The sequence below is a fragment of the Melozone crissalis genome, unplaced genomic scaffold, assembly GCF_028551555.1.
Source record: "Melozone crissalis strain CALT ecotype California unplaced genomic scaffold, PUWL_Pcris_2 ptg000008l_1, whole genome shotgun sequence".
NCBI classification, from domain to species: Eukaryota; Metazoa; Chordata; class Aves; order Passeriformes; family Passerellidae; genus Melozone; species Melozone crissalis.
The window spans coordinates 19516190-19540687 of record NW_026535786.1 but is presented as its reverse complement, the minus strand read 5'-3'; the positions used below and the strand labels follow the sequence as shown (position 1 = coordinate 19540687).

Genomic DNA, 24498 nt, shown 5'->3' with positions numbered 1-24498 from the left:
TCCGCCTCCTGGAAGCAGTTCCTTCTCTTCCTAGCCTCCTCCAAGAGCCGCTTTTCTTTTCTACTTTGAATTTCCAAAATTCAGTTCTTTTCCTATGCAAGACCTATACAAGTTCATAGGTCTTAACTCCTTCCATTCCCCTTTGCTCTTCTTTCTGCCTTTTAAGGAGTCTGATAGCTATGACATACAGTACAAGTAGGTGCCAAGGAAAAAGACAACACCAAAAGAAACAACATTGCTTATGTGCTGACAGTGCTAACAAAGATGTCTCTAGGACAAGAGCTGTGCAGCCTAAGGAAAACACCAGCAAAGCTGAACACAACACACAAATGGACATCTCATGCAGACACTGCAGAATACAGTACAGCACAAGGGACACAACGATCAATATCTACATTTTTCAGAAACAACAGCAGACAGGAACAGATGCAAGCAATGTTAACCCACAAGCAGCTGAACCAGGAGAAGGTGGGAGGCCCTTCTGACCTGCAGTCCACACTGCTATCTATATTGAATTGCCTTCCCCAATTACCAGCTCTATTTCTCTCAGCACAAACAAGTGTTAGTTACCTGCATCATCTGAGACATGGTTTCATTGCCATAGTAGTGCAAAGAGCTATTTCTGTTAGTGAAGTCATACTTGAAGCCTGCCAGATGGACTTCATGGCATATGTGAAATGCCAGTGTAATGGCAATTAGCCCTGTTGTTGGATGCTTGGGTTTCTGCAACAAAATACAAAGAGAACACACAAATACATACCTGGCAGCCTAATGGGAACAGCAAACTTAAGAACAGAGACAAGGGCAATCAGGCAGCCTGGGTCTTCTACAGATGTTTGGTTTTTACAGGTTGATCCACTCCTATTGCTAAAGAAATAAGGTACTGCCCCCTCAGGCTTCCCATGACCAGGGGTGTCTGTGATGTCAGCCCCACAGGCTTCCCTGGAATTCCTTGGCTTCTACTGAGGGCTGAGCCCACAGTGTAGTCCTTCTCTCCACAGAGGCATCAGAAAGTCTCCCCATTGCTCCGCTCAGCTACTTTCATAAAACTGGGCAGGCTTCACTACACTGGAAAACAATTTACAACCCCCTCAAATTTGACTCAATTATGAGATGTGTTCAGAAGTCGCCACATGATGGAGACCCAGATGAACAGAATATGATATGACAAAATTTTCATAGCAACAAACTAAAAAAGCATGAAGGCTATGACTACACAAATTTGACTGAATTTGCATTTCTTCAAAGCAGGGAAATTCCAGAAGAACTTTGCTTCAGACCTTCCCATGCTATTCCCATTAGAAGAAACAAAATTATTTCTCCCTACAGTAAGTTCGGAAGCAAATGCAATGTAAAATGAACAGCATGTCATAAACGGGTTTTAACTGTGAAAAATTAAGAGCACCTAACCAAAAGGTAGCATTTCTCACAAAAGCACAGCAGAACTCCATGCAACCATCTGCCCTATCTTGTGTTCAGATACATGACTTCCTTAGTACCAGGAGAGGCTAATACGATCTGGGGAAGTAAATGAGTCATGCTTTTTTAGAGAGAGATGAACTCATTCATTTGACCATGATGAAGCTAAGGTGAAAAGGTGTCCCCAGAAATGAACAAAACTTTCAGGCACCAATACCCTTCTTAGCTACAGAAAAATTTTTTCTCTGAGACCAAAATAGCTATCATATGCTCTTTAGTAGCTGCAGTCAAACCTCAAACTGAGCACAAAATCATGGGCTTTTTTTTGAACTCTGACCCCAAGGCTCAGTTTGTCTCTGAAAAAGATGCAGACAAACCAATACTAGACAACTCTGTGCATAGAAAAGGCAGATGCACTCAATGTTTTTCTTTGTGACAACACTTCATATGACAACACAAAAAATCCCCAGGAAGGAGTTACTATTCTCAGCTCTTTAAAGTCTAACTGAAGTCACAGAAAGGAACTATCACCTTTTATGGAAAAAATTTTGGTACCTTTATGCAACGCTTCGAATATTCCAGATATAGTATCTGCTTAAAATGTGCACTATGCCCAGGGCTCCTGCCAGTTAGCAAAATAACTTTCTGCCCTAGGGGCCCAACATCATAAATTTACAACCCCCTCAAATTTGACTCAATTATGAGATGTGTTCAGAAGTCGCCAACATCCATACTAAACAGGATCCCAAAACTGTGGCAGGAATGCTACATGTCACGATTAGTGCTATTTGGAAATATCAGGAGTACCACAGGTTGCAACTACCTCTGTTCACCTGTAGCTATCATAAAATTCACTTCAAAAAAATATCATTTAAAAGCAACTACTTTTAAAATGTACTATCATGCTATATCCAGATATCCTCTGCCCGTAATTAAATATTTTCAGCCTACTTAATGGGAATAGGCACAGCCCTGGAATGACTCCACTACACTTTCTGAGTTTAGAGTTCAGTGGTGCTGGGGCAACACATCTAATTTTATTCCCAGCTCTACCAACAATCAGAAATGCTTATTGGCTATGCACTAATGTGCTCACTGGGAACATGAGACTGGTTTAATGGAAAAGGTAGGGACAGCAGGGAAAGCAACAGTGGTTGCTGGCATGTCCTGCAGGCAGAGGAGGCTGAAGCACAGGACAGTGAAGGCAGCACCAGCCCTGCCCAGGGACAAGCAATGGGACAGAGGGCCCTGGTGTGAGACCTTCCTGCCCATGGAGCCTGTGGTGTGACCTGCAGCTTAACCAAGCTGTGCCAGTGCCACTGCAGATGCGCAGGCTCCTGTTATCTCCCAGTCACAGCCCACGTCTGAGATGAGAGGAAAGGGAGGAAGAGCATGCTTGAGATTGATCACTGCTGTACAGGGGCGAGGAACTGTAAAACCCCTGGCATGCAGTAAGTAGGATATATATGCGGGTAGCAGAAGGGGACTCTAGCTCTGTGCAGGGGCACTCAAAGGCAGGAGAAGAGCCAAGGGGCTTGTGCCTACATATCAGCTGACACCATGCACATCTCTCTGACTCACTGACTTTTAATGTCCACTTCCACTGAGAGGGGAGCCCCAGAAGAGTCAGGAGGGACTTCTGGACCCATGGAGGCCATGTGCGCTCTGTGGCCATTTAGATTAGTCAGGCATCCAATTACTATGCTGCTTTCTTGCCACCCCTGGCTGAAAACCTGAAATGCCAGGGGCCCAAGCAAGCACATACCAAAATGGCTATTCCAGTCTGAGTTAGTAAGGGAGAAAAAAAACACTATTAGGCTCAGAAAACAGAAAGAAATTTTAGAAAGAGGTACAGAACATACCCCCCTGCCATCCGCTCAATATTAGAAAGAGTAAACCAGAAAAAAATTTGTGGCAGATACTTCACAGTGACAGCCTGTTAACATTTCCACACGTATCACTTGGGTGGTATTGGTGAAGTGGGGATGTGACCCCAGGTAAACTGTCTCTGTGCAAAACAGCACATGGTTGATCCTGACTGCACAAGGGAGGTTCCCAGCTTGAAGCTCTACCTTTCATCAAAAACATTTTTCCATCAAGAACTGACAATTAAAACATATTTTTATGTCCAAATTGCTGGTTAGCTCATTACAATGCTTGGCATCAAATCAGTAAGTACAACCATGCTGCCAGACATTCATTATTAGCATAGGGTTGGAATATCTTCATTGTTCCCTAGTCCTTCCCCAGCCCCAGGAACATGAAATTGCAGAGAGTTAGAATTACCAGTTTGCTGGGGTTTGGGGGGGGGGGGGGGGGGGGTATTTTTGGTCTTTTGGGTTTTGGCGGAGGTTTCATTGTTTGTTTGGGGTTTTTCGTCTGTATTTTTATGTGCCTTGAGGTTTTTTTAAAAAAACACCCAACATTCATATTCAGACTCCCTATTATTTCTAGAAGCTCTTTGGATCTGTCATGCTGCATTATCTCCCTGTCTTCCCCAGTTTTGATAAAGGCATTTTGTCTGTCAGGAAAGCAGCTTCATTTCATACCAATTACAGAACCCATAAAAAGGTACTTTTGGCACACAACGCTAGCCACTCTTTTTGGGTTCCATTCTCCCATCTTCTAAAACCACCATCTAAATGGCACACTACTTTAATGCAAACCTAAAGGGTTTTCTACATTACAGTCTACTGTAATAAACATATAATTGCCTCTAAATACACATTTGGTTGCACAAAACTAGAAGAGACAAAAGGAAAAAGTGTACCTCCTTCTTAGGAAACCTTGTTGGGAAATGAAGCCACTCATAAGCAGCTTTCCTGGTGATGCTGGGATCAAGAATCCTGATTTGACTCGATTTGTAGATCATATTCAGAGCTGGTTTCTTCCAGAAGCCCTTCACACTCTGTGACAGGCAAGTAAATATACATTTTTAACAAATGAAAACAGCTGAATTTAGTTTTGTAGCAACTCTAACCAGTGTAAACTCCAAGAGCATGAGGTTAAAGAAGAAGAAGAGCGCTTAATCTCCTTAAGTTCAAAAACACCTCCTCCTGCAACAGGAAACGGACTGCTGCAGCCGTAGCCAGCTGGCTGGAAAACAGCTTTGCAGGAAGGCCCCTGATGGACGACATGTACCAACAATATACCCTGGAGGCCATAAATACTCACTGTGTGCTGGCCATGTTAGTAAGAGCATAGGCAACAGGCAGACAGAAGTTGCTATTATTCTCAATTACTTTGCACTGTGCCCTTTCTGCAGTCCCACAAATGCTGTGTTGGGCTCCCCGCTGTGCAGGAGAGTGTCAGCAGAGGGTTACTACAACAGCCAAGAGGCCAGAGCCCACAGCAAACAAAAAGGGTCTGAGCAGGCTGGGTTTGTTCAACCCATCTTCAACTATCTGGGGTTAACGAAGATGAGATCACACTCTTCTCAGAGGCACACAGTGAAAGAAGGAGAAATTTTCTCCTGCAAGTGTGCTGAAGCACTGGAATGGTGTTTGTAGAAATATCCTTGGAGATACTCAAGATTTACTCAGACAGTGCCCTGAGAACTCAGTATGACTTTGAACTTGGCCCTTAATGAAGAAGACTCAAAAAGATTTTGGACTTAAGACCTTCTGAGAGAGGTCACTTTTAACATTATTCTGCAATTCCTGCAAGTGCACAGGATAAAACAATGTGGAAAATGACTGGAGCATGCATGTTAAAATATCAAACAACACTAGGAAGAGGATAAAAATACATTTTCCAGAGGTATACTGCTCAGTGGGAGGAACTGATCAAATATGTGCATTAGAAAGAAGACAAAGCATTTATGGAAGAGGGATATTAAATAAAATGACTACAAGGAGATCCAGACCTCCTCACAGAATTCACAGAATGACTAGGTTAGAAGAGACCTTAAAGATCATTGAGCCCAACCCATGCCCTAACACCTCAACTAAACCATGGCACCAGGTACCTCCCTCTCAGCTGGGAGGACTACAATTAAAAAAAAAAATGTGTATTTTACAGAAGCAATGTGTGGCAAGATGAGCCAAGGCATATGAATAATTGAACTCACTATTTTCTGACCACCAAGTATCTCCCAAAGCCACTTCAAGTCCCGCGGTTTGAAGACGATGAGAACAATAGTGGTATTAGGGTCATAGTGGATGGGATCTGAGAAGATAGATTCTGGGTAAGAAAGGCGAAAAGTTGTCCTCCTCCCAACATCCTCTTCGTACCCTATCACAGGGCCATTATTCATTCTGTAGAGGACACAGGCACAGAGACATCAGTGACTGCCCCCCCCGTGTTCCTACTGTGCAGCGGCTGCCACACGTGTTGTTAGTCTGCAGGACAGACACTGTGTGTGGGTACAGGAAAGTTTAGCAGCCCAGCATTTACGTATCACATTAAACAGCAGAGGAGCAATTATCAGGTGCACTCACCCTCCTGTACACTCAGAGGGATCAAGCACACACAGGAATGTGGCCAAGGTGGTTTAAAATACAGTCACACAATTGCTCATCGTGTGTCACTCAAGCAGAAAGCGTCTTCTAATTTGGCTCCAACACACACACACTAGAGAAGGGCAGAGAGAGTACCTGGCCTTGGAGAATTACCCATTGCTCCGTGTACACAAAATGCAAAGGAGATAGCATTTACCTTATTATGATATCATACGAGTCAATTTTCTCCCCTAATGTCTTATTTCGAAGTACTCCTCCATTACCAACCACAATGCACCGTCGACAGGGAATGCTGTGGAACAAAGAGAAGTTTTAATATACATGACTTCCTTGGCTTCATATTATTAATGATACTTCTGCACGTTATCTGGATTATTTTCTAAGTAAGATTCTGTATCTTTTGCAGCCCTTGGCCCCTAAAAAGCAGATTCAATCCCTTATCATGTACTATGGCTGCTTAAAAAAAAAAAAAAAAAAAAAGGCACTATTTCAGGGACTGACAAAATCCATAATTGGCTTCTCTCTTGTGAAACTGTTTTTACACATCTCCTTTTTCTAGTGGTCTGCTGTTTAAGATCACACCTAACCAGTTCGTGATATGGGTGCCATTTGATAAATTATCTGCCACAGTCCTTCAAATTTGTACCAGTCTGGAAAAGCTAACTCAATATTAAGGTGCTTCTGCAGTATTATACAACTGTACGCCTCCAACACAAACTAAAGCAGCAAAATTTATGTTCACCTTACAGGCCTATGAGCTGTTCATGTGAAAAATCTTAGCCCAATGACACATGGCAGCTTTTCAAATGAATATGGTGTTGATTTTTCTCCCTCTACTTTAAAGGTGCTGTCTAAGTCAAAATGCATTTACACAAGTGACTGTGCATGCTGTCATAATGTAACAAGATGGATTCCTTGATGAAAGGTTGCATTCTTATATGACCAGATTCAAATTAGACACCATTACTAGGCCTATAAAATACTACGTGCTAAAAATTAAGATTTTATACTTCATCAAATCAAGAGAGAAATTTCAAATGTACAATACATTCAGAGATTAAAAACATGCAAAATAGGTATTGTGGAGATGTTAAACTTATGAAAGTTTAAGCTCTTTGAAAGTTTAAGTTTAAGGTTTTCAAAGTTACCACAGGTTTTTTCAGTGCATATTTAGCTTTTACCATCCTGTTTCAATGCTAATAGAACATGCTGGGAAAAAAAAAAAAAAGGAGGAGGAGCTCACAAATAGGCTTGCTGGTTTTTTTATTCAATATATTTTGCCTTTTTAGGGAAGGTTTAAATTAAACATGTAAAACTGTAAACTCCTTTCAGAATAAGCACATCATTTTTTGTTGTAAAAATGCCTCTTTGTTTAGAGCAAAAGCCATTCAATTTGGTTGCAGCAGGAACAATGAGAAAATATAAGTCACCTCACAGTAACATCCCACTCCTTTAGTTCTTTCTTCAAGTAAGAAAAAGGCACCATGCCACTTCTTGCTCTAGGTTCAGGACACCAAAACTATGTCCCAAAACCCACTATAACTTATAATGAATTCCCAGCATGGCACTTCATGCAAACTAATTAACTTCTTTCTCCTCAAATAGTCCAATCTGTTTTTTCAGCTCAGAGTTATTATTCAACATCAATCAAAACAGCTGGTTCCAGCCAAGACTGAGCAACATCTCAATGTACAAAGCAGTTCCCTGAATTTCCTACAGAATTAACAACCTCTGCAGAAATAAGCTGCCTTTAAATATACATACATGCATACATGCACACACACATATAAAACCAGTGCTCTAAATGCAGCTTTCAGGGTTGGGTTACATGAAAAAAAGCTAGCATACCTTTCTCAACTGTTTCCTGAACAGCTTAGAAGAAGGCAAGCATTCATTAAAAGACTTCCAGCTAATACCATAACTCATGTGACCTGGTATCTTGAAAATCAGAGGGATGAAAACCTGTTATTCCATCCTGTCTGCAGTACACTCACTCCCTCTACTCCCCCTAAATCACTTCCCTCTCTACTCTTTTTGCCCATTTTCCATTTTATTTTTCTATCTAGTCTGAAAGTATCTTAAGAAAGCAGGCTGATGAACATATGCCTCTTACAATTTACAGCAAGAGTAAGAATGCAGAAGTTGCCCTTTTCCTGAATTACACCTTGTTGCTTACAGCTATAGCTTAGAGCTCAATGTAAGGAAGGAAAAGGGAAAATCAGATGAAAAAATGTCATCAGTAAGTGATGAGGGTGGAGTGAGGGAGAGGGACAAAAAGCACAAGATTAGCACATGGTTGTATCGTGTCCTGGCATTTACTTTGAGGAGGCACTGCTTTTTCTGTTCCTTGTAGACTAACTTAAAGTAATTCCTTATTACATACCTTTCAACTTTTGGAAGAGGTAATTTAAGATATTTGTTCAGCAAGTTAATCTCTAGCAATTGAAATAATGCCTTCCACTCTGGTATACAATTAAGAGGTCTTTGGTTTCTCGTTTCTGTAGTCATGATGCAGCAGGACACACTCAGGACAGGGAGGGCAAAATAAAATGTGCCTTCAGAGCTGAGCAACTGAGGTTTGTTCAGCTACAGAAGTTATGTACCTGTTCTCAAGTCAAATTCAAGTTTTTTTCTTATTGCTGAATGCAGACTAGATTTTGTTTATGACTAAAAGTTGACTAGTACTAATTGGACAGAAAACAGAGTGAAATTTGAAGCTTGATTAAGTTTTTGAATTACAGTGCCCTTCATAAAATGCATACTCAAAAAGTTATCAGCTGCCAACAATTATCCAATAAAAATCTAAAATTAGTATTTGAACTTTTGAAATGGGTACAGTCAACAAGCAGATCAAATATTTCTAAAGAAGTGTACACGAGAAGAGTCAAACAAATTTAAACAAACAGTAGTACTGAGCCCACTAACAACAATAAGCAGGGAGGGAAACTGTTTATGTTAAAAACCAGAGCATAGTATCATAGAAAATGAACACATGACACAGAGATAAAAAATACGTAGCAAGGCTGAACTACATTTAAAGGTTCTTAAGTTAAATAAACTGATTTTTACTTACAGCAGATCACAGGTCAACACATGAATTTTCAGCAGACTGTTACTCCCAGATATTTTAACAACCTCACTTCATAAGATTTTTTTTTCCTGTTTTCAAATTGAACTACCCCAAACACTCAACCTTTCTCCAAGTCAATATATTGACAAGAAGAGAAATTAGTTTAGATATCCTTAAACGACATCAGCTGTGCTACAAGTAAAATATAACAGATTGCAATATCTGGATGTTCAGTAGCACAGTATTTGTGACAGTGAAAAATATTAAGACCTTGGCTGTACCAACAGCTGTAGGAAAGGTCTGAGTGACAAAAGGATTGCCTTTATATGTTAGAAATCTACTAAAAATATAAACAGATGCCAATGTAAACACCATGGTAACTGATCTTCAGTGTCTGCAGGTACTAAGTCACTCAAACCACTGCCCCGTTCAGGTGGTGCACAAAAGCCTCAATCTCAAGGCTAGGCCTTGGCTTGTGTATTTCCTTTATATGGTGAAATGCTAAAAGAAACATTTTCCTAGTCTATAGAAGAAAAACATTGCTAAATGGAAATGTATCCTCTAAAGGTCAGAACGTTTCCATCCTCCACATTCCGCTGAAATCCTGTTTCAGTGGAAAAAGAAAAGAAGATCTCAGACTCCACTCCTTCAACACACCCCTGTAGTCACTTGAGGAATGCAAATTATTTCCTTCGAGGTTATTTGATAAAAAGAGGATGCAAAGGTCACATTTTGTTGACTCAGGATTGTGTAAATGCATTTGTTAGAACTGTTGAGCTCAGAAACCTTAGAGCACTCAGCAAGGAACTGAACTCACAGTCAAACTGAAGTCAGTGATACTGTTCATTTCCAAACTCTTTGGGAGAGCCACACCTTTACAAAGTGAGAATTTGATCTTAGTTTGGGGGTAAAAAAACCTCTGTAGCTCACTGTGTACAGATTTACCTAAGTTGTACACAAATACAGCTATATAAGCACCAGAGACTTCATGCTTATCTAGGCTAATATTTGCCTGCCTTAAAAAACATTTATAGGGAAATTTAGTTTGTGTTCTGCCAAGAAGGCTGAATTGGACAACAGTATTACAGAGTTGCCTAATAATTCTGTATTACTGAAGAACATTGTTAGGATTAACTCCTAAAGAGATTCACTTTTAAAAGCCACTATATCTCAGTGAAATGTATGTATAAAGATTCTTCCTGACTACAGTGACTCGTGCCTTAAGAGTGCTGTATACAAAACCTGATGGATCTAGAAAGAATATATTGTATTAAGTCATTGTCTGCTTGATTTGTTACTATTAATGCCTGTTAAATTGTAATAGGTCTCAATTTGCTTCAGTACCACTGAAGTATGTTACTTTTTATTAAAAAAAGCATACTTCCCAGAACTACTAACCATATCTACATCTCAGAGAACCTACATTTAAAGGATGAATACCTATTTTTCATCTACAGGACAAGTATTTCCACTTCAAAAGGTACAAGCATCTCTGCTTTAGAGCACAAACGATTAAGGTCCTGAACTTCTTTCTAATATAACATTTGACACTGTCCTTCAAACTCCACATAAAATAGCAGCTTCTATGAGCCAGTTCTGTATAAATTTACCCTGTTATTACACTCCTGATAGAAAATACAGTTTTACTTTTTTCCTTCCTTTTCTTAAAAGAAAACTTGAACATCCTAGAAACAGACTAAACACAGAGAAAGGCAGGAGTACAGTAGGGGGGAAAAAAAAAAACCTCTGTATTAAAACAAAGCCTTAGGTTTGAACATATTCCACCCAAGTTTAATTAAACTGTGATCCTGACATTTGGCTTCAAGCAGCAATCTTTTATGATAACTGTAATTAAAAAAACAAAAGTACAGCCAAGCTCAGCGTTATTTGCGTTCAACTCTATTAAGAAATGTGTATATTAACATCACATCTGGCAGGCTGTCAGCCCATTTGCTAGACTGCAAATCCAAGGAGTCATTTGCATCACTTTGTAAACACAGGACTTTAGTCTACTTGCCAACCCTGCCTGCAAAAAATCTCAACAAAAGCCAAGCAAAAAACAAGACACACAAAGAACCTCCAAAATAAAATAAAACGTAGCAGATGTGGCTTCCAACAAGAGATTTCATCTAATTAAAGATTTAATCTAATTTAATCTATCTAATCCACGGGAAACAAGTTATCTCAGGTATGTTCCCTTCCATACCACACTCCTGTTACTTCCAAAAGGACAGACAGCCTTTCCTGTCTTCCTAGGTCTCCCTCATCCACAAGGAAAAGGAAATTGAGCATATGTAGGAACAAGGGCACACAGCAGCCAGCAGATCAGAGGCACAGGGATATGCCTAAGATTTGTTCTGCTTAAAAGCCACTGGTTTGCACCTGCATATCCCAAACATTCTCCATCTTACCCTGAATTTGCAAGAGGAGATCACATTGAATCAAGTATGAAAAGATACTATAGGAAGATGGGACTGCATTCAGCTGGTGAATTTCTAAAACATTTATAAAAACAAACTTCTAGGTTAAAGCTCTCTCAAAGGGTATTTTTTCTTGCAGGCTGGTACTACTGAAGTGTAAAACCAAGCCTACCGATACAGTGGAATCAGCTACACACTGCTTGGACCCTGTAAGTCTACTCTAACTACATGTCTTGACTACTTTGAGCAATTTCAGGATAAACCCACAGCCACTCCTTTTCAGGTAAGTACTAAATATTAAAAATGCAAATAAGAGAAACAGTAGCAAATAAACAATCTCACCTGTCTTCTTCACTGGAAAGGCCACAGTTCTGCAATCTTGAAAGGGCTAAACGAAAAAATTGCTCTAAAAAGAAAATATAAACAAGATTAATGAAAACACTCAGTATTTGCAATACAATAATAAGCATGCCATCCTGACCACAATGTTTTTAAACACAGTAGTGCACTGTGCATAAAAACATCAAAGTCAGAACACTTGGAACTTAGTGCCACAGATCAACCAATGATGCCAAAGAACCTGAAGTTTATCACAGCTCCCCTCTGAGTTTTTTCTGCCTCAAAATACAAAATGGCATGAGATCTGTATTTAAAAACAAAATCTTAGTTACAGTAAATAAGAATTGGAATAATTTCCAAGATACACATCCTAACTCACTTTGGTTTTTCTTCTACCCACCTTCAGCTGACTCAAGAGCATTCATACAGCCAGGAACAGTAACAGTATTCATATCTTTGGGGAAGACATCAATCAATGTGGTAAAGCTAGACAGAGACACCTTCCCAGCCCACCCCTGGTGGGCAGGCTCCTGCTGGACACTTAATTTGCGTCAGAAGAGGTATCAACTCATTCCCAAATGTAGTTTTCCTCGCTGTAACCCCGATAGTGCAGGAAAATGCACCATCCCTGTTACCACTGATGGAAGGCAAATCAAAAGCCTAAAGCCCAGATTAGGAAGGTGCACTGTTAGTGTTAAAAACTCTGAAATTTGAGACTTTACAACCCCTTCCAAAAGGGTGGCTAAGGCTCTTCAGGTGTCAGCCCTATTTACTCTGGCCTGACCAACACAGGCAGTGGGAACGTGCCAGCAAATATTTCCACAGGTCCAGCAACCAGGCAGTGTCATCAATTCCCCCCTGTGGCCCTTTCCATGGGAGGAGCAGCCAGCTCAGTGTCGTGGTTTAGCCCCAGATGGCAATTAAGTGCCACACAGCCACTGAGTCTCCACCACTTGACAGGTAGGAGAATCAGAAAAAGCTACCATTTGTATGGAAAAGGAAAGAGAAAGGGGAAAACCCAAGAAAAACAAGTGATGCAGAATACAACTGCACACCACCTACTGACTGACGCCAGTACCCAGGCAGCAACCAGCCCCTCCTGTTTAAGTATTGACATGTTACAGGACACAGAATAGCCACTTTTCAGCTGGGGTCAATTGTCCGGGCAATCCTCCCCTCAGCTTCTTGCGCACCTGCTCAGTGGCAGAGCATGAGAAACTGAGACAGCCTTGACTTCGAGTAAGCACTACTTAGCAACAATTAAAACATCCATGTGTTGTCAACATTATTCCCATGCTGAATCTCAAACACAGCACTGTACCACCTACTAAGAAGAAAATTAACTGTATTCCAGTCACAACCAGGACAGTAAAAGGAAAATTTCACCAATGGAACTGCCTAAATCTGAGGATTTCTGCCTCAGTAGGACTCTGGATTCCAACCAGTTTAGGTGTGCTGACTGAAGCCCATCACACCGACTCCTAGCAAAGCATAGCTGATTATCTTTAGCACTCCAGCCCACATACAAACAGAAGGAAGCTGAATAAGGTCCAGTCTTCCTCACTCACACCTTTTTGGAGCTTCTCTGCTAGGAGGGGCAACCTCAACCCAGTGTTTTACTTGTTAAAAACAGGAAGGTGTCAGGTCAGAGGGACTGAACGAAACCATTAAGACACTACTAGACACCCCAAAAGGACTGGCATCAGTACACAGGAAAGATCATGGTCACAGATTCAGGTGGCTTTACAAACCATTTAGGTATTTCTGATTAAAAATAAGGTACGTGGGAAATACAAACCTGCTCTCTTTATTCCATAAGGTAGTTCAAACTTATTGCTCCCTTGGAACTCTGCCACTCTGATAAAATCATTAGCGCACAGGAATGGGTATATTTTGTCAACACTGATGAAGGAAAAAAGGAAGAAGTTTCAAAATTGCATGATGTACCTGCATAAGCTAGTAATTTATGCAAGTGCTTTGTGAAAAGCTCTCTTTATACTATTACCATTTTTATCGTATTATCACCCATTTTTAAAAGAAAAAAAAAATCCACTAACACAGGGAAAGCCAACAGATGATGGAAAAGCATAAGATCTTGTAACAGAAAATATAGACAAAGATTGAGATAAAAAGACTTGTCTATTTGTACACTTTATATAGACTCATTAAAATGGTGTGATTGAAAGCTTACACCATGAGACCACGTATTTAAGATAATACATAATCCAAAAAGACAGTGAATAACTTCAAGTTTGAAAATAATACAGGTAAAAAGGAAAATTAAGAGTTATTATTGTATATGGCATTTGAATAAATAAGAACAGGGTTTGAATCAAGGTGTTTTAAATTGAAAATACCATTTCCTGATTTGGAGCTGCACTCCTATTCCAAACAAGTGACACTATATGACTGTGTTGACACTAGTAAATTGTTTGGGGCAACAGGGGTGTATCCAAGCAGTAAAAAAGTATGGAGTTCCCATGTCCACATTACATGCATCTTGGGTATTTTATTTTCTGGTCTAACTCTAGAAGGGTCCCAGCCCTTAGCGGCTGCACCACATGGGCTGTGCTCCTGCAGTGCATCTTCTGGCTTAAGCAGATATCTGAAAGGATCCCAGTGCATTCACATAAGGGCCACCCATGGATGAGAAGCACGGTGTCTGGGGATCACAAGGAGGTTTGCCTCAAAAGCACATTCTCCCTGCAAACTAGAACATGATGGAATGATACCTTGTAAGTGTCACACTAAAAAGAATGGGTCACTTCTTTTGTTGGAAGACAGGAACCACAGAAAAGGGTCTCATAGCAGGGAAGGCACTCCTACTGCCTTAGTGCCAAGTCCACCCCAATGAGTGAACAGCGGACACAAACATGTCACGTGCTATCATGCCCTTGGCTTCACCTTTGAATTAACTAAGCAGGTACTCGGTGTACTAGTTGACTTTATAATGATCCCCCATATTAGGTCTTAGATTAAAATGCTAACACAGAAATATACAATCATAAGAAAACCTAATCTTAATCATAAAAAGCCCCAGTCAGCACATGACTTGTTTGTCCACTAAGAACATTAACAGCTGCTAAGAAAACCTTCTCTTTCAGTTTCCCAAATCAACCACCTCATTCTTTAAGCTCTAGGTATTCAGAAGATACTAACAGTAAAAAGGGGGAAAAAAACCCAAAACAAAACACCACAGCTCACACACCAAGAAATGGATCACAGCTTAACTATGCAAGACCAGCTAGCTTTGAGACACGATGCACTAAATATCCATATTAAATTTAGTAACCTGCTTTGCTGTACAGAAACAGCTGCTAAGCTTAGACATAATACATAATTTACCTACTGAGAAAAGATCCTCAATTCTAGCTTTTCTAGCTCTGGTTCCTTTCCAATAAATAATTCTGCAAGGTTAGAAATCCTTTTAACCTCCCCAGGCTATTACCAAAGTGCACAGAACAGATCTTCAGCTCATACTGTCTGTATAAAGAAGTTACAAAAATGTGTGAGACTGTCCTAGCTGTGCATGCACATTCTTCTTGCTGTGTACCTCTAAGCCCATTCCTGCCCATCTGCTGAACACTAGAGCTACCCTGCTGCACCCAATACCCAGACAGCCTGGGCACAATCCATGCACAAGGGAATTAGGATCACCTCACCAGACCAGGAGCTAACTAAAACTCAAAGGCTGCAAGTCTGCTTTGAGTGGCACAAAGATTACAGGCTTCTATGTGCTTTAAACCCACAACAGTAATAAAATTATAGCAACATTTGCTTATATAAAAAAGCACCAGGGGGAAAAAAAGGCCACAGTGTCTTTGCACAGAGGTTTAAGACTCCTTCAGCCAGTTCTTGGTCTAAACTTTCCAAGCTTTCTCAGGGCACTACTCAGTGTTTGTTCCAAAATGTGTAAATAGCCCAGTTTTACCTCAATCAGCACAGCCAGTCCTTCCCCATCTCAATTCTCAAAGACTCACCCCAATAAAGATTCAAATGCTGGTTTCAGAAGACAAGTGTCCAATGCATTCCTCCTCTCTACAGCTGTAGGTGGCAGCCTGCAATAAAACAATTCCAAATAAATAGCAAGACCAGGAATGGGTAGCAGAAACAAGGTAAGAGAAGTTGGACAAATCAAATTAGTAAAAGCTAACTACTGAGTTAAGATCACACCAAGGTTTCATCACTCCCTCCCCCTGTGTGATAGAGATGAAACTTTCTCATTGCAGCACAATTACTTTTAACTAGCAAAGGCTTTTATCTCACACTGCTGCTTCAAGGGGAGCTGTGACCTCCTTTGCTCAGCAAGTATCAAAGTAGGCATAATCAGAAGTGAGAACCAAGGCTCATCTCCAGAGAAGCAGAACTCCTGGGCTCTATCACCCCTGCAACCATTCCAGACAGCATCCTCATCACTCCTCAGGGAGGAGACAAAGCCTTGTTTGGAGAAGGAAATAGGGTACTTTATGAAAAATTATATTCTTTGGGCATAAGTCATTCCACCCATAATAAGGTTAAGACTCACACTCCTAAGCACATTCCTCACTTGGAGATTTAGCCCAATTAATCACAAATATGAAGTCCAGAAGGAAAGGTAAAGTTCAGTGTGAGCAACATGTGCCACTGGATTGCATTAAGGACAGAAGGATGAAATCACCACATCAGAGCCACAAGTCAAAGAGACCATTAACTGATTTTGGTAACCTCAAGTTCTTATGTGAATACTGACACTGAGAAAGCACCCTGTGAAATCTATCAGCTGGCCACCTTGGTGCTTTCCAGCATCAGCCCCACAGATGGCATTTTGCAGCACAGCTTCAGAGAAAAGAGAGGTCTGCTTTCAAGTTTTAGCATAGGTGGTCATTAGTTCCACAAATCTAACTCCAAGAAGTCACAAGCACAAGAGCTGCCTATACACACACCTGAACACAACAACTGAAACACACTTCTGGTTTAATAAGTTTTAAGCACTGAAGTTGCTCTCCAAGTTCTGTTAAATTTGTTCAGGTATAATTCAGAATTGCACAGATTTGAAAATTGTAAGCCAATGTCCTTACAACAATTCACTGCTTGTTAGAGACAGTTATTGAAAGTGGCCATAAATATTAAACAAACACTGGAAACATAACATGGACAAATTCGTTTTTGACAAACACTTTACCACTGTGTTTATAACAGCAATAGCCACTGGATGCAACGGTACAACTGAGCAGGGAGTCTATCGAAAAAGGCTATAGATTTTAGCCTCAATCCCTCCCACCTATCCAAAACCAAAAGAAAACAACAACCCCACCACAATAATACTCAACTGCTGAACTTACTGATTGTAACTGATTGTAAATCCACTAGTCACATAGGAAGGAGAAGCCCTCACAGAGGAAGTCTGTCCATAAAAGCTAATCCTGCAAAAAGGGAAATGTCAAAACACTGTGGTTTGTTGTAAATAGAAACCACAACAGAAAGCTATTTGTATCAATTGTACACCATAAACAAGATAAAGGGAGCACATTAGCCACTACTTTTAAAAATTATAACTTATCTTCATAACAGTCTGGTCAGTCCTGGTCACAGACCTGTGCAAAGACCAATGGAAACTCAACTTCTTCTAGTAAATCCCCCAAATTTCAGGTCCCAAGCCACCTGTCCTGCGAGCCTGGAGGCAGTGAAGCCTCACTGCCCTCAAGGGCTGCTGTTGGGCCTTAACAAATCTCAGCTTTTCAAAGGGTGCCCCCTGCACCGGCAGTTATTCCCATATGTGGAAAAGGCGTCTCCCACATCACTTATCAGACATTTAATGGAACAAACTAGCAATAAACCCGCATGGGGTGGAGGGGGACGTGGACACCTTATTTCTGCACTTCATGTAACTCCTCGCCTGAGCACCTATTTGCATGAACCTCAGAGAGGCTCCCTACCACTGAGGTCCTGACGTCTCCATACAACCAGGCTCAAAATCAATTACTAGGTTTGAAAGTGACACAGGAGAACAGGTGATAGGACAAAACAATCATAGCGATTTCCTCAGAGTACCAGAAGATCTCAACCACAAAACACAAACACACAGAGTAGCAATCACTTATGATGATTACTAGCAACACTTATGGAGCAACACAAGAACTCACATCTCTCATACAGCCATGAGGCATCTGCACTCTAAATCAACAAAGCATCACCATACCAGTAGAAGTTATTTCTCCACAGATTTCCATGCAGGATACCATACATAACAGCAGCAGCCAGGATAAAAAACAGAAGAATTCGTTTCATGACTAATAAACCTGAAATGTAAAAAAAAAAAACAAAACAAGAAAACTGAACACAAGATGAACTAATGCAAGAACTTTCTCTAAAGCATCTGGAAACCTACAAAGAGAAGTTATTGTTATTATAGTCATCCTCTACCACCAGAAGTCTGACAGGTGATCCCTCCACTTCAGTTTCTCACACAAAGACCCAATGTCAGGAGCTGAATGCTGCTTTGCACCTACCATATGTGTGTTCTCTGCAAAGAAGCATGGGTTCACTCTAGGTTCTCTCTGAGGCCATGTGATAGTAGAACTCTTCTGTCCACTGGCAGCCCAAAGAAATCAGCTGGCCTTTATAGGTGCCTGTGCTTCTCTTGCTGTTTCTTGTGCCACATGCTATCAGTTTCCATAATTACACAGTTGAACAAGCATTGGCACAGTGCAGGAGGCAGATAGGCTGATGCTGATGAAACAGAACAGGGTATGAGTTGCCACAAATTTCTACTGCCTTTCTTTAGGATCACTGAATGACCCTCAAGTCCAGTTTGACATTTAAAGCTGCACTGAAACTATCTGCTTATGCCTGCACAGTCTTCAGCTACTGACACAAGCCAAACTTCATTGCTCAAGCAACAGAAGAATGTTATTTTCACACATTACAAAGTGAGGAAGAAAAGTTAGGATCCCATCTGTTGAACTTGTGAAATTATGGAGAAATATTCAAAGAAAAGGTCCATTTTTCAAATAGAGTTTTCGCTTCATTGCACAGTCTAGCAAAAGAAAAACAGAGAAATATCAGAAACACAGATCTGGCAAGACAGACTCAAGAAAAATCAAGTCCTGTGTTGCTCACATCCTAAACACTGAGCAGCCTTATCAGAAGCTATGAATGAACTGTTGTTGCTTAATCTTGTGAAAGTCCAAAATAGCCATTCCAGCCACAAGTTATCATGGAAATTTACTTGATAGGTACAACCTCCTACTATTCCACTTCTCCCCTAACAGTGTCATAATTACTTCACTTGAGTACAACAAGGCACTACTTCCTTATTCTTCGCCACTCATACCTTGCACCGGAATTTAATTGTAGAGTTAGAAGTGGTTTTACAACAGTACCTACCAGTAACAAAGCCATGCAATGAACCAGTTAGAATTTATCAACCTTAAGTATATCCTACACGCTATCCTGCTTTATTCTGGAGGAAAATACTTCACAGGCTGCAGCTGTTGCAATTCCAACCTTTCAAGGGAAAGGTGCTTCTCTTCGGGAAGTAGCACTGCCACTTCTCAGCACCAATTCCCTTGACTTCACTTGAAGGATTGCTACAAATTTGTCCAGATAGTCACACTCAACTTCTAGAGACATCTCTAAGTTTTTGCAGTAATTCAGTAAGACTTTTTCCCCTAAAATTCCAAAAATAGAGGAAAACTCGCCTACTGGGTTTAGTCGTGTGTCATTAACAGCAACTGGCTCATATTCTTGAGTGCCATGACAAGACACATATGGTACAAGTGAGGGATCAGGCCTAGCAGCATGGGTTTATGAAAGGCAGGTCTGGCTTGACCAACCTGATCTCCTTGTATGACAGGGTGCCCTGCACAGAGGATGAGGGAAAGGCTGTGTATGCTGGGTACCAAATCCCTCATAAAGCCTTAGATAGCATTTCCTACAGCATTCTCTGGGACAAACTGTCTGCATGTGGTTTCAACAGGTGTGCCCTCCACTGGAGAAAAAGCTGGCTGGCTGAGCCCAAACACAGGTGGGGAACGGAGTTACATCCAACTGGCAGCCAGTCAGTAGTGGGGTTCCCAGGGCTCAATCCGGATTAATATTTTTAAAGAAAACATATGGTCTGGACAAGGGGATTGGTTGATTCTTACTTTGCAGGTAACACCAAGCTGAGTGGGAGTGTTCATCTGCTGGACTGCTGGAAGGCTCTGCAGAACAATCTGGACAGGCTGGATCAATGTGCCAAAGTCAACAGGAGGAGGTTCATCAAGGCCAAGTTTAACTCCTCTGTCTGGGTCACAACAAATCAATAAGCACTACAGGCTGGGGGAAGAATGGCTGGAAAGCTGTGTGGCAGAAAAGAACCTGGGAGTGCTGGTCAGCATTGGCTGAACATGAGCCAGTGTGTGCCCACATGCCCAAGAAGGCGAATGACATCCTGGCCTGGATCAGCAAGTGTGGCCAGTCAGACAAGGGAAGAGATCACTCCCTCCTCTGTTCTCAGGACTGGTGAGGCCATACCTTGATCTCTCTGTTCAGTTTTGGCCCCCTGACTGCAAGACAGACACTGAGATGCCAGAGCAAGTCGAGAGAAGGACAAAGCTGGTGAAGTGTCTGGAGAAGCAGCAGTTCAGTGAGGACCCTGTCACTCTCTACACCATCTGGAATGGATTTGTAGTAAGGTGGGGGTCAGTCTCTTCTCCCAGGCAGCAAGTGGCAGGACAAGCAGAAAACAGCCTAAAGTTGCAGCAGCAACATTTAAATTAGGTATCAGGGGGAAAAAAAAAATCTGAAGGGGTTGTCAGGCACTGAACAGTCTGCCTAGGGAACTGGTTGAGTCACCATTTCTGAACGTATTAAAAAGATCTCTAGGGGTGACATTGAGGATATCTTTGAGTGGTGGATCTGGCAGTGCAGGGCTAATGGTTGCACTCCCTGATCTTTTCCAACCTAAGTGATGCTATTATTTACTTGAAAAAGACACTGCACTCTCAAGTAGCTTTTTTCCTTTCACTATTAGTATTTTATCCCCTCCTGCTTTAAAAAGGTTTGCCAAAACATCCCACTCAAGTGTTTAGCCTTACTCCCTAATTCAATCAATGCAAACTTCAGCTAAACAGAACATGACAAACCAGCTGTTTAGATAAAGTTGCTAAACTAGCAACCAATTAAATTGCTGATTTTGCTGACTTCGGTGTAAGAAAGAACCTTGCTGAAGAGTCAGACCAAGCTACAAAACAGAGAAAAGACAAGGAAAAGCAGCCCATAAAGGATCTACCGAAAACCAAAAATATTATTTGTAACAGTATTTTTCACAGAGGAGAAAAGAAATTGCCTTTGTAAACACTTTGCAAGTCAAACATTCATACAGCCTGGATAAAAAAAAATCATTAGAACACAAGACCAGAAGTCAGCATCATTCTTCAAACAGATCATAAGGATCTGTAACAACTTCCCATGTTTTACGCTCAGCCTGGCACAGATGTGATAATGAGTCCACCCCAGCTCCAAACAACCAATCATTAAGAGTGTACCTAACACAGCCCTTAGACACATCAAATGGTCCTTAATTTTGTGTCTTCTCACCATCCCATCCCCCAGTGCCTGGCTTCATTCCGTGTTTGAAAGTTCTGTAGCTGAGAAAGTCTTCACTAAGAAGACTGTTTTTCTTAATCTGGTTTAGTAAACAGAACCATTGCCTTGTTTACAGAAGAAATTATTCTGGGAGTATTTTTAATGACGACAGCATCTTCCAGCTCTTCCTTCCTATTTTAAAACAGCTGAGTGTTGTAGAAAGTTAATCAAAGGGAAACAATACAAATATTGCACTAGAAAATTCCCATGCAAGAAAATAGGGAATTAAGAAGACACAGTTCAGATGGAAAACAGCAGCTCCATTCCACTTTATTCACTTCAATACAAGAGCCAGCAGATTGATTTAAGCCCATCAATCCAAGTGACAGAGGCCATGGCTCCTTTCCTTAGGTCAATGTCAATCAGAGTTAAGCAAAATAAAGAAGACAATGCTGGAACTCAACTATTCAATTTCCTCCTCTTTCTTAAAACCCTACAGCGATCTCCACAATGAAAGGAACAAGGAACCCAGTATGATCATGCCTGATGATCATGGTGTCAGCTGGTCAATTTTCTAAAAGCAACCAATGGGATATGGAAGTGCTGCAAAAAATGCATGAGCATTTTTTTAATAGTAATCGAAGCTAACTTCTGTGGGTCAACTTCCCACCTCCCCCAGAGGACAGAGTTACAATTACAGAATTAGACAAGACTGACTATGTTATGGTATTAAGACAATCTCAGAGATCAGCCTGCATCTCCTACTGACAGACAGATTCCCCCAAGCTCCCATCAACCCACCAGAAAAACCCATTTGGGTATATGATCTATCAACTATATAAGACCTGAGGCTAATATTTTCTTCCCCGGATGGAAGCAGGGAACCCCAATCCTTGTCAGAGGCAAATCATTACTTACAATTAGTTTTTATTCTAGTACAGTGTGATATCTGCTATGAGGCACTATCTCACACCCTCTCTTTATCTTCCAACTTACACTTGCAGTCAATGCAGTGATGCCACAGGATGAACCCTGCAGGAAATGTACAGCTGTTGGACCAGGCAGTCAAATGCTACCACACTACCATCACCTTTCTTTCATAACGCTCACAAGCCTCCCTTTCTTCCTTAAAAACTGCTAGTGTTAATAGCACAATGCAGGAAGCTTTTCCATCTGTCCTATTTATTTTATAAAGTACTTCTGACTACTACTGAAGCTGAGACAATAAGTATTTAACTGTAAAGCGGCTACTACTAAATTAAATACTAGGCACCTTAAAACAATCTTAGCTCCATAAACTGTCACAAGACAATGTAAGTTCTTTGCTGGTGCCATTAAGTGACAGCTTGAAAATTTCAGCTCACTGGGACCTCAGATTCCTAGCCCTTGTAGCTGTGGGGGAGGAAAATATGCCGAAAATATGCCTGAAAACATGCTTTGAGCAGACCTTGAAATTTAAAGGGATAGCACTAAAAGCACATAAAGACCTAATAAAGGTTTAAAAAGAAACATCAGAATTTTTAAGATGTAGTCAGTATTTTGTGGGTTTGAGCTTGTGACCTGCAACACTGATTCCTTTTGGTCAGGATGTAGCACATGCCTGGTGAAACAACCCTGCAGCAAAAAGATAATCGAGGAAGGAGCTCTCACATCATCATCTTTCTCAAGCTGTAAAACCTGAGCACATTATGGCACAGATGTATTCTGCCAAATCTAAACACTATTCATCTATTCACACATCTTTCAGTTCCTCCTCTAAGTAAGTGCCTAATTGCATTGTTCATTAATTTTCTCCCTCTTCAGGAAGGGAATGCTGCAGAGACTACACAACAGCACTGCCACACAGTCTAAAAGGTACTGAAGTGGCTGAGTCGGTCTAGTGATTTCCCTCATTCCCATGCACCTGAAATTCCCATAATTTCTAATGTTCTTTTTCATTTTAGTTTAAGAAACAAAAAGTCCTTAGAAACATTGTTTAAGCAAGAGGTATTGGGTTATCCTAATGAAGTGGCTCAGAATTAAAACTAGTTTTCTAACTCTCCAACAACGCAGACTTGGTTTTGAAGTTGTACTTTTGAAGTTGTACATTTAGCAGCATCAGAATTGGAAAAGGTTCTTGTTAATCTGTTGTGCCCCACACCAAACCAAAGCATTTATTCCTGTTCCTGAAAACCTATACAAACCATGACACTAAAAATCCCTAAGGTTTTACTGTGTCAAAATGTCACTAAGGGCTGCTAGCATCACACCACATCACACAACACATACAAGTAACTGCAGCCAAAGTTACTCCCTGCTCTGGAAGATGAAACACTTTCTGTCCTAATCTCTTCCAACAACATGGGGATTAAGCAATAGAGGAACAATTTGCTGTCTATGACAACTGACGCCTTCTTCCTCTCCAAGAAAACACCAAGCTACCCATTTTACTTCCACAGTATGCAGGTATCTGAGGAAAAAAAACAACAACAAAAAAAAGACAATCTTTCTCCAAACACAACTTCTCTCTGTTAAGGAAAGTTTCCAATGTTTCCCCTATCATTTCCTCTCTGCCCAAATACTGCATCAAGCCTGACACCAAATAGCAAGATAACCTTTTCTCCAAGTACCCAACAGCAAGCAATGTCCAATAGATATGACATCACAGCAACAGAGATGTTTAAAAGATTTAGCGAATCTTCGTTCTTTATCAGTTCCCACAGCCAGAAACGCAGCCTCTGTTGACATTAATTTACTGTGGAGACACAAACTAGAGCTGTGTACATCTTTGACCTTGTGCAGCATTTCAGGACAGGCTGCAAATAGATTGATTTTAGGGCCTAAGTGCTTATCTTCCTCCCCTTCATCATCCTGCTGATGGTGAAACATTCTGTACCCCAAGAGACAGCAATACATTTATTACTTTGTGAACAATTCAGGATTCTTTTATTATGTTTTTGTCTTTCAATAACAGACACTGGTATTGTGTTCTTCAGAGCATAACTGCCAGCTGGGCCAAGCAAAATGAAAAAGCAACAGTATTTTTCAGCGATGATTGCTATTCCAGTTTGCTTTTGTCTAGAGTCTACAAGATCTATGCATCACTTTCCCTCTGGTGTGGCTGTGCAGACATATTTATAATTTCAGAAACTCTTCCCACAGAAGCATATCCTTTGGCTAAAGGATACTGATAAAGATTTCAAGTCCAGTTAAATCTATTGTACTTTCACCCCCTCTAATACTAATTTACCTAGACAGCACA

General features: G+C 40.9%; 1 protein-coding gene across 1 annotated transcript in view; it reads right to left on the bottom strand.

The window, feature by feature from the left end:
* The window catches only part of ST3GAL6 (ST3 beta-galactoside alpha-2,3-sialyltransferase 6), a 43400-nt gene that overhangs the window by 5588 nt on the left and 13314 nt on the right, over positions 1-24498 (bottom strand). The window contains exons 2-11 of the mRNA XM_054269921.1: positions 18197-18416; positions 17887-17986; positions 17030-17110; positions 15689-15766; positions 13507-13610; positions 11712-11775; positions 6076-6171; positions 5489-5675; positions 4190-4327; positions 571-723 (exon numbers count right to left, since the gene is read on the bottom strand). Coding sequence (XP_054125896.1) covers positions 571-723; positions 4190-4327; positions 5489-5675; positions 6076-6171; positions 11712-11775; positions 13507-13610; positions 15689-15766; positions 17030-17110; positions 17887-17986; positions 18197-18224 — 1029 coding nt within the window. The 5' untranslated portion in view covers positions 18225-18416. The remainder of the gene's footprint in view (positions 1-570; positions 724-4189; positions 4328-5488; positions 5676-6075; positions 6172-11711; positions 11776-13506; positions 13611-15688; positions 15767-17029; positions 17111-17886; positions 17987-18196; positions 18417-24498) is intronic.